The following is a 15,050-nucleotide window of genomic DNA, read 5'->3' on the forward strand; positions in this document are numbered from 1 at the left end:
TTTATTTATATACTATAGGGTATTTTATTTTTGAAAATAGGAAATTTGATTTCAACGCAAATAAGCTAGTTTTAATATTAATATATTTTGAAAGTTTATTCTTTAGTGTTTAGTGAATTAAAATATTAATATTAAAATTGTGAGATTTAACGTATAAGTGAATATTTAATGTAAGATATATGGGCGGGCCTCCCATAGCTCAGTGGTTAAGACACAGTCTTACCAATTTGATGTCTATTTGCGGTGCCGGTTCGAATCCGGCCTGACATTCCGGACGTTGACTTTTTTCATTGAGTGGCGGTCCCACAAAATGAATAACTTTGACCCCCAACCAACCATGGTTAGGCAGTATAGGACTCCAATGGGAGTCTTGGCCGAAAAAAAAAAAAAAAAATATCTGGGCCGAAAAAAGATGAATTAACGAATTTAGAAGGCTATTTAGCACTGAATTAAGGGAACTACATCCGGTAAATATAATTCTAGTAACATTGCGGCGTATAACATAAACGTGTAAGGTTGTAGAGCTTAGTAATGAGCGGATCCCTAAAATTTTAATATCACTGAACCAACGGGTAATCGTCTGAGGGAGCGGGGAGTAGACCGAAACGTAGATGGGAGGATTGCTGAACTGATTTAGTAGAATTGGGTTTGTAGAGAGCGATTGGTGGTTCAGCTTCGAACCTTCGGGTTCGTTAGCCCTTCATTATTATTCTTTAGTCCGTTGTGCTATGAAGTTCAGTTTCGAACCCGGCTGTGACAGATAATTATTAATCTATTATTGTAGCTGTGGGGCTCAAGAAATCTCTACTTCCAGTTATAAGTTTATTCTTGTCATACGTAAGGAGAGTGGGGTATGTATAATTCATAAAAAGGCCAAAATGGGTTAGTTTTTTTTTACATTGTGTACAACATTCATTTTCCAAAATAAATAAGCGTAACTATGTAGGAAGGGCGATATAAGTAAAATAAGTTAAAATTTCAAAGTTTTCTATAGCCTGTTAAACACTTTTATTCGTCCAGTTTCAGACGACTATCTGGATAACTAATATTTTCGTACTTGTTTAGATCTTCGGCAGTTAATGGTTGTTGCTTTAGCGGAAAAAATTGAGCGTTCTACTCTCTCTCTTGCACAACACGGTTTCGAGAGCTCTAGAAAAAACTGAACAGTGTTTTCGATCTTCAACGCAAAAAAAAAGTATACTTCATCATTTTCGAGAAACTAAAAATGATAAAATATTAAAAAAATAAAAACATCCTTATAAACAATGATTTTTTTTTCTATCATGGATATCTATTATTATTTTTTAAAGAACTTCGACTTGTTTTTGTACATTAGAGTTGATCTACCACCAAATTTATGTTCACTTTTTTTTTTTAATATAAACCATAACAAAAGTTGATTAGACAATCGTACACTAACCCTGAACAGCATATTAACCCAGCGGATTCCAAAACTTAACAAAATTTATTGCACCATTAAAGGGAAATTCTTCTAGAAAATTGGAATCTCCTTTACACTTACTCTCATACTGTTTACTTTAAATCATGTTTTTAATTCTTTCTAATAAATAATAATAACAATGAAGGTCTAACGAATCCGAAGGTTCGATGCAGATACCACTAAACGCTCTGTGCGTACATCCTTCCAGAGATATATCTCTCTCCAAACCCAATCCTACTAAATCAGTTTTAATGCTATCCTCCCATCTAGGTTTCGGTCTACCCCTCGGATGTTTACCCGTTGGTTCAGTGTTTATTAACATTTTAGGGATCCGCTCGTTACTAAGCCCTCCAACCTTACACGCCCATCTTAAACGCCGCAATGCTATAACTTGAATCATATTTACCGGGTGTAAATCCCTTAATTCAGCGTTGTGTAATATTCTAAATTCTCCCGTTAATTCATCCTTTTTCGGTCCGAATATTTTACGAAATACTTTATTTTCGAAAACCTTAGGGCGCTGTTCATCCCTTCCCCTTTCCAATAAGTATCCCAGTAAATCACTGGTAGGGTAATTGGTAAATAACTAATCATTTTGCAGAGTTCAGCAAGAAGAGAAACAGAACAGCTTGACAACTGACTGCAGTACCGGCAGCAGGCAGAGCCCAAGGAGTAGGAAATGTAGGAGTCCACAGTTACTGAGCCCTCCAGAACATGGGCGAAGGATTTCCAGGCTTCCCAGCAAGTAAGGATATTGTCATTATGAACTCAGCATTATGACATGTATTTAAGTATCAATCATGTCTTTGATAATCAATGTTTTATTTTATTTTATTAGAAACTGTAAAGTAAAAATGTTGAATTTGAGTATTTTTTTTTTTTAATTATCAGAAAAATATTGGCAAAAACATTTTCGTTTTCGAAAAAATCTGTTTTTTTTTGCAACATGGTGAAAACAAATAAAAAGGTGCCAAAGTGAGGTTTCACTACAAAATATGAAAAAAAAAAAAATTATTTTCAAGCCACGAAAATCTGAGAATTAGTGATTAGAAAGAAGAAATAAATTTATTTTTGAAAACTATAATCAGTTCCGATTTTTCGCAAAACAAATTTAATTACAAAGCTTGTAATTGTTGTAGGAACTGGTTTTAGAACTGAAATTTTGACTTTTGGTTGTGCGTAAGTCTACATACCGTAAATGTACCCTAACACCATGACAATAATAATTCTTCCCAGAAAGCTTAGAAATATAAAAACAGTTGAAAAAGGACCGAAATAGTCTAAGAATGATTTTTCAAAGCTCAATAAAGTTACTTTTAAATCAAATTTTCGTGAAATGTATCAAAGTTTCGATTTAATATTTTAAAGAAGCGTTTGGAAATAGAATCTTCTTCTTGCTTCGGCCACTTGAGAAAGAGAAAGGAGGGGAAGTATTGCTGTGGTGAGGGAAGCATGTCGGCCTGGTTTGGCTTTTTATAACCCATCCAAGCCAGGCCGTCAGGCTCTCCCCTCACCATTGCAACACTTCTCCATTCCTTTGTCCAAGCAGTCGTCCAAAAAAAATCTGATTTACCGATGAAAAAATTTTGTGGAATGTTTATCATAAGAAATATCGCAATATATTTTTTGCAGACAAAAGTGTGCTTAATAGAAAAACTAGAGATAAGTAAAATAATCCTTCATATTTATCGATTGTTTTGAGAAATTTAAATTATTTTTACTATAACTTGTTTTATTATTAAGAAAAAAATCTTTAGTACAAAAAAAAAAAACAGAATGTAATGCTTAATATTTTACCTTCGCAAATCTTATATTACATAATTTATATTTTTCACTTGTTTTTATGTAATTTTCGGGCTCAGTCGTGTCGAGGGTCTGAGAACATTAATTTCGTAGTAGAAGTTTCCCGTTGACGTCTTGGTCCTTTAGAAGTATGATTTATGTTTCGCCTTAATCACCATTACTAACTGAATCTGTTGATACTTTTCATTTCATGCCACAATAGATCTGACAGTGCCTATTCTTTGTGAAATTTCCATGTTTTGAGTTGGACATTTTTTAAAAATGTATTTGCTAATTTTTGATTATTAAGGTTTATTATCTTTAGTTGCCTTATTACGAAGATATATTAGTTCATTATCATTTACTCAATAAAACGCTCATTTCCGCTGTCTGAATTATTTTTTTTGTTATTTTCAATATTATTATATTGGAAAAACGTTTGCCAAGTAATGGGCGACATGCAGTTGGCAGACGTCCATTTTTGCCTTGTTTTGTAGAACAGATACATGTAAACAGACGGAAAACCCTTCAGGTGTCAAAATCACACCGATGGACTCAACGACTTTAGGTAGAGTTGGAAATCGCTAAATGAATGTGGTGATTCACATGATAGTTACTATTCTTTTAGAAGAATCCATTCTTAAAGAGATTATCGTTTCTACTGCTCGCCCTACTTCCGAGTAATGTCTTTATGTGGTGTAAGTTTAAAATTTAATATTTTATACATTTTTGTGGTTATGTATCAGGCACGTACATGCACTAAATGTGTAATTCCAGTTTATTTGGACTTAAGGTCGATTTGAGATCGTCTACTTATAAAACGATTTGATTGAGATCCCCTAATTTATATTCCGTTACCGCAATACTTCCATTTGCTATATAGGTAAGAGAAAAGATGAGCGTGGCTATAACATTCTAACCTGTAGTTCACATCTTACTGGTAATATTTTTATTACCCTTTCACACGAACTAAGATAACTTGAACAACACTTTTAGTTTCATAACTGTGTCCCGTTACAGATGCTCACAATATATTTACGTAGATACATACGAATTTTATCGTTACTCAGGATTTTATATTCAGGAGAAATCGATAGAAAAAGGTTTGGGGGAGGGGAGCGATTTAATTTACTCTTTCCCCTATTCCTCCGAGGTGCAGCTATTTGGGTCGTAGTGGGAAACTCGAATTGACAATTCCTATAGCATAATGGCGGAAGCATTTCCCTGGATCTAAATGGTGCTTAGCCAATCCGAGTAGCTTGCTGTATCGCACTAAAAAGGAAGCGGTCGATACTTCGTGACGTCAGGTCTTTTGCCCAGCGATCCTTTGCTATTGTTTTCATTTGCTTCTCGGGCTGGCTTAGTTTTATTCCGCGATGTGAGCCCTGCTGGAGGCGATAAGGGTCTCTTAATAATAACTTCATCCCTTGTTAGCTTCTCTCCTTCTTCCATCGAGCTGTTGCAAAAAATATTTTCCCACATATTTTTCCACCTACCCCTCATTTCGAATTATCTCTTAATTAATTTTTTATTTCGCTTAGGATTACTGCATCTTTTTTGCCTTGCTCGTTCATATTATCCTCTTAAATGAATAAAAAAATAAATATATAAACTGGAGTATGGCTCCTCAAAGTTGGTTGTTATAATCAATGAAATGAAAGAAGTATTAAAAAAAAAAAAAAAAACCTTTTGAACATATAACACAAATTATTGAATGTGTTAAAGATAAAAGAATACATAAGTGAATATATTTTAATTCTTAAAAAAAATAAATTTGAATAAATCCAATCATAAAAAAAATAATAGGAGTGTAAAAACTCTTAAAGGCGGCAGAACCTAGGTCGATCGTAGCTGGTGGAAGCTAGTATAGAACTTACCCCGATTCGGGATGAGAGGTGCAAGAGTGCTTTTCTCACCCTTCGAACCCGACGTAGAAAAGTAACCTCCTGTGACAACACCTTACCCTCATACGTGCTTCCAAGCTATCACATCTTGACGATGATGTGTCGTCAACCGTGGTCAAAGTATTAAACTTTGAAATTCTATTTATTTTTCAACCCATATAACGATGATTATAATAATGAAAGCTTGAAGTTCTATCAATGGATAGATTCTCTACATGCCTGTGTCATGCTATTGTATAACTTACACAAAATTTACTTATTGTATATATTTTATCATAGTTGTAATTCAATAAAAAAAATTTTAATAAATAAAATAATGAAAGCGCTAGTATTAGAAAATAAAATTTCAAGAAAAATGTATTTTCCATCAACCCAAGGAAGGTTAAATGAAATTAAACTGGAACAAAAATTTGATTACAGAAAGAAAAATACGAAGCCAAATTTGTTCCTTGGTGTCTGAAACGTAGAATTGAAATGCAAATATTCGATTGTGACAACATACTTTTTCTCAGTTCTTCCATGAATACAAAACTTTCCTACAATTGGTTTTGAGAAAGCAAAAACAAAACAAATTAATAGAAAATAGTTCGAGTGGATATTAAAAAAAAAAAAAATAATTTAGTCACAATTTTTATTAAAATCGCCAAAATCACTCATAAGTGCTGATTAACTTTTCTCCTCCCGTTGCTTTCTCTACCAATAGAATATGCGCAAGGGGAGAGAAGTTGATTTACAAACTGTACTTTTTAGTTGGCCGATGAGACAATGTTTGAATGAAAAAGGTTTTTATCTGGAGCCTAATTTATATTCCCCGTTAGATATAGCTATTCGTTTAGTTAATTTTGTTTGTTTGTTTTTCCCTCCAGCCCGGCGGTAATCCCGAAAATTGGTCCTTTCTTTTATATTCTGAGACATTTCTCCTGATTATGGTATGAATGTTAAATGTTATTTGGGATCGGTTTTTAATCAAATAATCAAGATAGTTATATATATATTTTTTTAAATATACTGTGTAAAACTCTAGAAAAATAAATAATTAAAGGTTTACATATATGAATGAAACAATAATAGCTACATATAATATAATAAATATGAATAAATTATAGATATTATATAATCAATTTAAATAATAAACGATAATAAAATATAAATCAGAAGTGGGCAAATTTATATACAATTTCATGAATTCAAAAATTAGTCAAACTTTTACCTTCACCATATTAAAAATGCGTAATTTATTTTAAGATCAAGCAAGTATAATAAACGGTATATTTTTTTAATTTTTCTTAGTCCAAAAAAGGGTTTAAAAAAATGTAGCTCCCAATTTTCAAAAACCTCCTTCCAGTTTCACCTTAGTTCAATATGTAGTTTTCTTTTTCCTAGAATCTCTCTATATTTTAATTTTTATCCTTCTGTTTATATATAATTAGAAAGAGATTTTATTTATTTTTATGTTGTTTTTTTCATTTACTTATTTATTTTATTCTTGTTTATTTTAGTATGAATGTGATCAGTTATCACTATTACCTATTGCTCAACAATGGCACATTGTAATATATATCAATAAATAAAGTTTAAAAAAAAAAAAAAAAATCTCTAAACTTTTACCTATCTTAAATTAAACAAAATAATTCGGGTTAGATCCAGCTCAGAGTCATAAGATTCTATGTATTTCGAATATAACTTCTTCCACAGCAGAGTTAAACCAGGGCAAGCAATAGTCCTTGTATGACTAACTCGGACAATCAAAACCGACTTTTCGTGATTGGTTTTGGATTTTCATTCCCAAGATGTGATTGAATCTGTTTCACTTTTGCGTAAGTCTTGATACAATTGTATTCCCTTTGTCATTTACTTATAGTGAGAAACTGACTTCTTAGTGCTAGATCCAACATGTGGTGCTTTTACAAATTATAGATACATAATTTTCTAAACTTTCTAATGCTTCGTCACAAAGGAACATTTATTTTTTACCTCTGCCAAAAAGTCAACAAAGTGTTGAAATCATTATATTCAGAAGCATCATGATAATTTTTCCTTCGTCGGCAGGTTTTTGTTCTCTAATTTAATCTCGAACAAAAATTTGCTCTTGTTTCCATCACATTTGTTGATATTTATTTCTATTTGGCCCAATATTTCTATTTTTAGTATTCCTTTTTATGGCTTAGCTTATTTTATCGGTTCAAGTTAGTTCCTTGTCTCTTTATCCTTTATAATCCCTCATCTGGGCTTCATTTCTCAGCTTTATTCCGAACCAGTCTGCTCTTGTCTTCTTGGATGTTTGCCCTTGTATCTCCTCTACTGTTTCTTAAGCTTTGTATCAATTTATCCCAGGATAAATACTGGTAAAATTAATTTTAAGTGATAGTCAAGAATTAAGAGATCGAGAACGGTGACGGTCAACAACCTACCAAGAAGAGGGCGTGGTAGCCGAGCACGCTGTGGTGAAGGTCCCAGAAGGTTGTCGATTTGATTCCCACCTGGGTCAGTCGAGAATTGAATTTTGACATTTCTACTCTGAGGCTGTGAAGATCTTCAATGGATAACTCGAATAAAATACATTACTTAAGTGATGTAGAGATTCTCACGGAAATGAAAAATACAACTAAAACAATATCCCGTAGACTGGTCAACATGGCCGATTTATGTGGACAAAGTTATTTTATAAAATTATCCTATACAAAATTTTATACTGATTAAAAACATTTCCAGTAATAATATGGTGGCATAAAATTGAGTTTTAAATAAAAGTGAAAACATTGAAAATAAAATATTGATAGTTAAAATTTATTTTAAGTTTACAAATATACTAAAAACTTTCATTCTTCCTCTGCATCTAAACAGTAAGAAATGGTTATAATAAATAAAATAAAAGGTACTGGATGAAATAAACTATTTTTATAATTTTTGTCTATCGGACATTCAAATTTTTTATCAGAAAAAATCATCGAGAAGAGAGCAATTCTTAATAATTCTTATGGCAATGCAGGGGAGAAAGTAAAAATAAATAGTAGCAACGGATCATAACTCCTGCAGACTGGAATGTTCTTGCTAGCTCCATGTCCTCGAACAAATTTTAATATTTTTTTGCGCATTCTTGTACTTCTCTCAATTTTTCTGCTAGTAGAACAGCGTTCAGGATGACTTCTATGTGAATCTAAATCATGTGTAGAGGTGAAAGTATATGATAATGACCATGCATTTTCCTTTGCGTAGGCTTCAAATTCATCAACAAAAATCACTGACCAACGTTGTCAAAATAGTACTAAGTCGAAAAATTTTTATAATTTTTTAGCTTTTCTTAACTGACTTAGTTTCCCTTCCTCATCAATTTTCGTTGAGAGTCGTTCTTGGAGATCCATTTCCACTTCTCTCTTGAGAGGCATAAATTTCAGTCAAAGAAAACAAAGAGCAACGTGTTTTTCCCCACATAGTTACTATTTGTGAAAGGAGAAAAGACACTGTTTTATTATGGTGTCTGAAGGATTTTTTTTTCTTTTTTTTTCAATAACATCACAAGAACTTTTGAACCATAAAATACGAAATTGAATGTGTGAAATTGTTAGCATAGATGGCTATGAACTGAGTCAATAATAATAATTTATGTAACATTTTATTGTTTATATTATAGATTAATAGATTTAATTTACTTAACCCCTTGGCGGAACTGACATTATTTATAAAAAGATTGAAGCACTTTTACTTACAGACACATTTTTTTTTACAAGAGAAAACAACTAAGTTGTCAAATACTAAAACTGCTCTCTATCCAAGAATATGTAAACTTTTCAGTTCATCCTTTAGGATCAAGGAACATGCCTGTCCAACACATATCTTTTAATCTCAACTTAAAATGAGGACTATACAATTTTTTTTATCTTTGAGGGTCTTTGTCCATCTTTCCATCTAACAACCCTAATGAAGATCTACAGCATAGGTCAATATGCCAGCAGAAAATACTAAATAGTTTATTACTATTTTTCTTTCTCCTTCAAATTTAAAAAAATGTAATTTTCTCAAACTAAATATGCCCACTGTGTTCCGTCTCAAAAACAATAAGATACCAGAGCTGGATTGAAATCAAAATGGAATGAAAGAGTTACAAAGAGATATTCAAAATATCATTTATAAAGCACTGATGTCTTAAGGATGGTCTGAGATCGAAATACATCCCATACATAAACATGTCATTAGAACTAATAATTATTGCATTCTATGCTAAGAATGAGTAAAGAGACCTATTTGGTTTAATTTTTTAAAACCTTATATTTTGATAGTTTTTAGAGGTTAACAATTGCGTTTTTCTGTCAAGTATACGAACATAAAATCACTAAATTCAATTTTAATCAGAGTCATATCACTGGATTACTTTATTACTTCACAATAGTGCTAAGTATATATCACTACATGTCCACTAACTTAACTTTAATACAATTAAAGGTTCTCTTTTTTAGGAATATTACGACTTTTCAATTATTTTTTTGTATGAACAGATTTTGATTCTATACCTAAATCTTTTCAGTCAAAAAATAATTCAAAAGTTGTAATTTTCCCAAAAGAGAGAACTTTTAATTGTATTTTTTGTTAAGTTAGTGGAAATATATTTCGCACCACTGTAAAGTAAACCATCAATATGTTTGTAACATAACACCTTCATCGACTCAAGTATTCAATCAATTCAATTATTATTTAATGTTTTCATTTTCCATACCTTATTATGTCAAGATTATCCTCATGTTTGATTTTCATAAAGCAGAAACATATTCTTTCTATCTACTTATCTTAAACTTATTTTATTTTAAATGATTAGAGACATTTCTACTATTTACAATTTAATAATTGTTTTTAAATTAAGCTTATTTATACAAAATATTACTTATAAATATTTTTGCAGGCTTGAACTAGCTCGAAGATTCAGTAAGGATGTGTTCAGATCGAAAAGTTCTGGAAACTTGAGCTTAAGGCGAATGAGCTCTGATATCAACTTTGCAGCTAGTCGTTTTCTGGAATGTCATAGTTCACAAGCTATAGGAAGAAGGTAATAGAAATCTTAATTTGTTCTAACTAACTGTAAAAATTAAATTAAATTCTATCTTTCAATACATGAAGACATGTTTACAGTGCAATATATTAAAATTGATGCTAGACCACCTAACTTTCCTCCAGTCCTAGATCCCATCAGTATAAAATATATATGCAAACGCAAAACAGATTCTGACAATTATTTTAGTTTGTTCTTTTTCATATCAAAGCAGTTTGAGGAATTTGTGCACTTAGAATCCGTGCCGATTTCCAAAGTTGCCGCTGTGTGCTAACCAGGGTGGGATTGTCAAGGTTCATTTCTGGGGATCGTCGAGAAATAAATATTGATGCGAATCAAACCCACAACATCTCGAACCAGGCACTCTGGGTCCCTCGCCCTAATGCACATGGCCATCACATCTGGGGTAATGGAATAGCGGTGAAGTAGCCAAGATTGTATTATGAAAATTTCTAAAAAGTTTTAAATATAAGAAGATGGTCTCGGTTATGGTCAAAAAAGAACAAATAGTTTTTAACCATTTAATGTCCGACATTTCACCCCACTTTGCAGGGCTTCTTCAGGGCTAAAAAGATACAAAAAACAACTAAGAACATTACAACAAAAAGATAAAATAAGGTGAATTAAGGTAGGATACATATTATGTAAAAATTAAGTGATAAGAAAATTATATATAAATAAAAGGAAGGAAGACATAAAATAGTATCAATATAAAATAAACAATGATAAGAATAAAAAATTGTAACAATCGTAAGAATAAAAATTAAAAATTATGTAAAATATACAGTTAAAAAGTACAGGAGACATATATAAAACAAAAAAAAATTATCTAAAATCTAAAAAAATTACCTAAAAATCTAAAAAGTTTTAACTTGATAAAACTTTATCAGTATATTTTATTATGTTGTATTGATATGCATTAGTAAAAATAATAATATAAAAAGATTAGAATATATTTACTTCACAAGTGAAAATAAATAAGCAGTATTCTTTCCCCCCTTTCTGCCCCCAAAATTTCTTATTAGTGTTGGGCTTATCTTAGCTTTAAAACATTTACTAATCGCTAGTAGAGTGGTCTTTGAAAAAATTTACTTATATCAAGCTGCATCGTTAAATTAGCTAAAACTAGGATACCTAACATGTAGGATCGATTGTATATTATATATGCCTTACAGTGGCCTATATCTACTTTTGACATTAATATCCTGGTTCTGGGTGTTAAATAATAATCATTAAATTCATGACTAGATTATTATCACTAATTTTCAATTCAATATTAATTATATAGTTTCTAAAGTTGATCTTTAATGTATTTATAACTTTTAGGTTAAGTCGAGACACCAACCCAAGTCCACCAGACATAAATTCAAGGAGGCAGAGTCATTTATTGACTCCTGAGCTAAGTGTGGCCAGTGCGGCTGAACTGGAAGTGGCAGCACCTCGTTCTCCATATCTCGTTCCACCAGAAATTGCTGTTCATCCCCCGCCACAAGTAACAACTGGTCATAGATTCTCTTACATAGACACTGGAAATCCAGCATTTAGGGAAAGATTGGCTAGGTTCACTGGAGAGCATTGTCAGTCAGAAGAAATGGAGGAAAGACGAAGGAATGCTCCTTCCCTCCTTGAACAAATAACCAATATGCAGGATCAGTTTCCAAACAAACCAAAAGTAGTCTCCGTCCTCCCAAAAAATAAATCAGCTTCAGAAATGGCACTAAGGCCAGATGCCTCTCCACTTGAGAGGTTATCTAGGGAAGAACTTGTTGGTCTTTCTCAGTGTCCAGGAACCGAGCTCAAGAAAAGGGTTCTAGATGCTCTTAAGGACAAAGATCCTACTTGACTTTATTTGGATGGCATGATTAGTTTAAGTGAAATTGTATATATTTAATTATAGACATATTGATATTTGTCTTAAGTAAGAAATAAAGTCAGGGGTTTCTAACTCTTCAAAAAAAATATTTTTTTTATACTATATTTAATATTTATCAGATATGAAAATTAAATATCATTATATGATACAAGTATTGAATATATATACTTCATTAAAAATAAAATAAAAGAATTCAACTATTTAAAAATAATTAATTGATATGACAAATTATGAGAAAAAAATATTGAAAAAGGAATAATCTTACCTTTTCTCTACCATATATTATTACTAATAAATTGTTTTCTACATTAATAATATAAAATTTAGATTGTTATCTGATATTGTTAACATTTTATGGAACTAGTTTCTAGTATTGATTAATTATTAATAAACATTTTTAAAAATTTATAAAATGGTAATGGAGGTCTAATTAGTTGAATATGCATTAAATTTGAGGGCCAGAATTTTTATTGGTTCTATGTTCTTTAGTCTTATTTCTATAGCGCATCTTTTTTTTTTTCATGAAAAGTTTTGGCAAGTTATTTTCTTATTATAATTAAATTATACCAGGTTCAATAATACAATAATGTTGCATTTACTTTATTACTGGTTTTGATACTTTTAGTGTCTCTAATTTGACATTGCTTATAAATAATGGCAATATTTCTGCCAATTGTTTTTCATTAAATCTAAAAAATAAATTATAGTTTTAAAATCTTATTTTCTGTTGTGAAAAATATAGGACATTACATTTGGACCATGGGTAATAATTATTTATAAGAAAAATACTGCAAAGTTAAAATTATTATTTAAGATTTCTTTGATGATCTTGTCAAAATGATTTCCTCCAGAGTCTGGAAACATTAGACCATGCAAGCTGAGCACCACACTTTCTTAATCAATAAAAATATTCAAACATGCTGTTAAGTCAAACATGAAAGTTTGTTAACTAACTATATTCAATATGGAACTTTGTATTTTCTAATTATGATAATTGGTCATCTACAATATTTATCATTTTACCATATTTACTACTTTGTATAGTCAATGAGTTCAATGAGAACTACATAAGTAATGAACTGTTCGTAATGGATATTTTCTGATGATTCATTGTAGACCTATTCAATAAAACCAGCATGTTGAAAATAAAAGACAGTAAATTTCATTTATTCAACATAAGCTTATTTCAATAGCTAACATAATTTAGAAAGAATAACAGTAAGACGTGAAAATGTAGGGGGTGGGGTTCAAAATAAAAGGAAGAAAATTAAATATGTCATTTATTTAGTGGTGAACTAAAGGATTCTTTAGTGCATTATGATGGTTCAAGAAAGTCCTTGTCAATTTGATGTAGGATTTTTACAATCTATGTGCTATGGTTTGTTGGTCTGAACTTAAATAGTGATTGGCCAGGCTCTGTTTTATACTCCTGTCAAGGAGTCATATATGGTAGAAAGCTTTACTATTACGTAGTAAAATGAAGTTTTCAAAGCTTCAGTTAGAAAGAAACTACAAATTCATATATAAAAATATATATATTTAAAACTTGTAGTACATTTTTCATTTTGATATCTCTGGCCTTTAAATGCAATATTTAACATTGATATATTAACTGTTATGAATCGCTTGTTAATTAGAAAAATTGAGTTGAGTATAAATAGTATTATGAATACTTTATTATATTTACTGTTTAGGCTTCTTTAAATTATTGTAAAATAGTTTATATCATTAATTTAATGACAACTACAAAATTTTAAGAATATAGTATTATAGTGTCGACTTAAAAGTTTCAAAAATTATCAAATCTTGACTAAATGAAAATATGTAATATTTTAACATGTAATACCTTAACAAAAAATTGATTTTCAAAAAGTTACTGGAATTTATTATTTAGTTATTACTGTTTTTTAATTGGTTTAACAAATGTATAATTAAAAGAGAACTAAACTGTAAAGATAAACAAGGTATTCAATATTCATTACTATTATAGAATAATTAGAATTAGGAGTGGTACTTTGATTAGTGATTTTGGGAACCCTTGACATCTCAATCACTCAATATGAATAGTGTTTTCATAAAAAATACACAAAGGACTGTTAGCAGAACATTATGATGCCTTAGATTATAACTCCCTTAGTGTTATTTAAAATCATGAATCCTTAAAATAGACTATAAAAAATCATTAGTATATTTTAGAAAATATTAGTCATAGAAATAACTTATTTTTGGAGCATGTACATCTTCTTACAGAGCCTAAAAATGAATAATTATATTCTTAGTCACCAGACAGTCATAATGACCAATGAAAATTTAAATTATTTAACACAATATAAATTGAATTTTCAATTTAATTTGAAATAAAACTGAATTTTAAAACCTCATAAGTATTTTAAACTATTAATGTTACAGTTTCTAAAAAACTGAGGTAAACAAAGTATACGTTGAAACAACTGTTAAAATTAAAAATGTTATCACTGTTCATTTTTATCTTTTACAAGCATTCATGAGAGATCAGTGATTAAACTATAGACCTAATGTTTTTTATAAATATGTAATATGAACTTGAGTACTATTTTCAGGCTTATTTTTTTCTTCTAATTACTTAGTATTAAAATGAGGCTCTTTAGTAGTTGTACAATGTGGAAACATGTAAATAATTTTGGAGCGGGTCAAATTCATTGTCTATTAAACTTTATTGTGATTTCATAATTTAAATTTGTCCCGTGATTTAACACCATTTTAAGCCTGTATAATCTTTAAGGTGCTAACCTAAATTATTAAAGATAATGATAGTAAATGGTATTTACATATTTCCTTTTTATTTTTAAAATGTTACAGGATTATATACAACGAGTTTTCATATTTTAAGAAAACACATATTTTAAATATATAAAAAATAAATATAAATTGGTATAGTATATATAATTATTTATGCACAAATGTAATAAAATCGTAAGTAATGTGAATTTAATGTGCACTAATGATAAACTGAATGTTCTGAAGTCTTCA

General features: G+C 30.2%; 1 protein-coding gene across 2 annotated transcripts in view; it reads left to right on the forward strand.

The window, feature by feature from the left end:
- LOC106692638 (glutamate receptor ionotropic, NMDA 3A) overlaps window positions 1-12,180 on the forward strand; it is a 553,673-nt gene extending 541,493 nt beyond the window's left edge. For both annotated transcript variants that reach the window (XM_067053147.1, XM_067053148.1), the window contains exons 21-23: window positions 2,043-2,186; window positions 10,022-10,165; window positions 11,495-12,180. In XM_067053147.1, coding sequence (XP_066909248.1) covers window positions 2,043-2,186; window positions 10,022-10,165; window positions 11,495-12,011 — 805 coding nt within the window. In that variant the 3' untranslated portion in view covers window positions 12,012-12,180. The remainder of the gene's footprint in view (window positions 1-2,042; window positions 2,187-10,021; window positions 10,166-11,494) is intronic.
- Window positions 12,181-15,050: the final 2,870 nt, after the last annotated feature.

The sequence above is a fragment of the Halyomorpha halys genome, unplaced genomic scaffold, assembly GCF_000696795.3.
Source record: "Halyomorpha halys isolate HHAL.00 unplaced genomic scaffold, Hhal_1.1 Scaffold64.1, whole genome shotgun sequence".
NCBI lineage: Eukaryota > Metazoa > Arthropoda > Insecta > Hemiptera > Pentatomidae > Halyomorpha > Halyomorpha halys.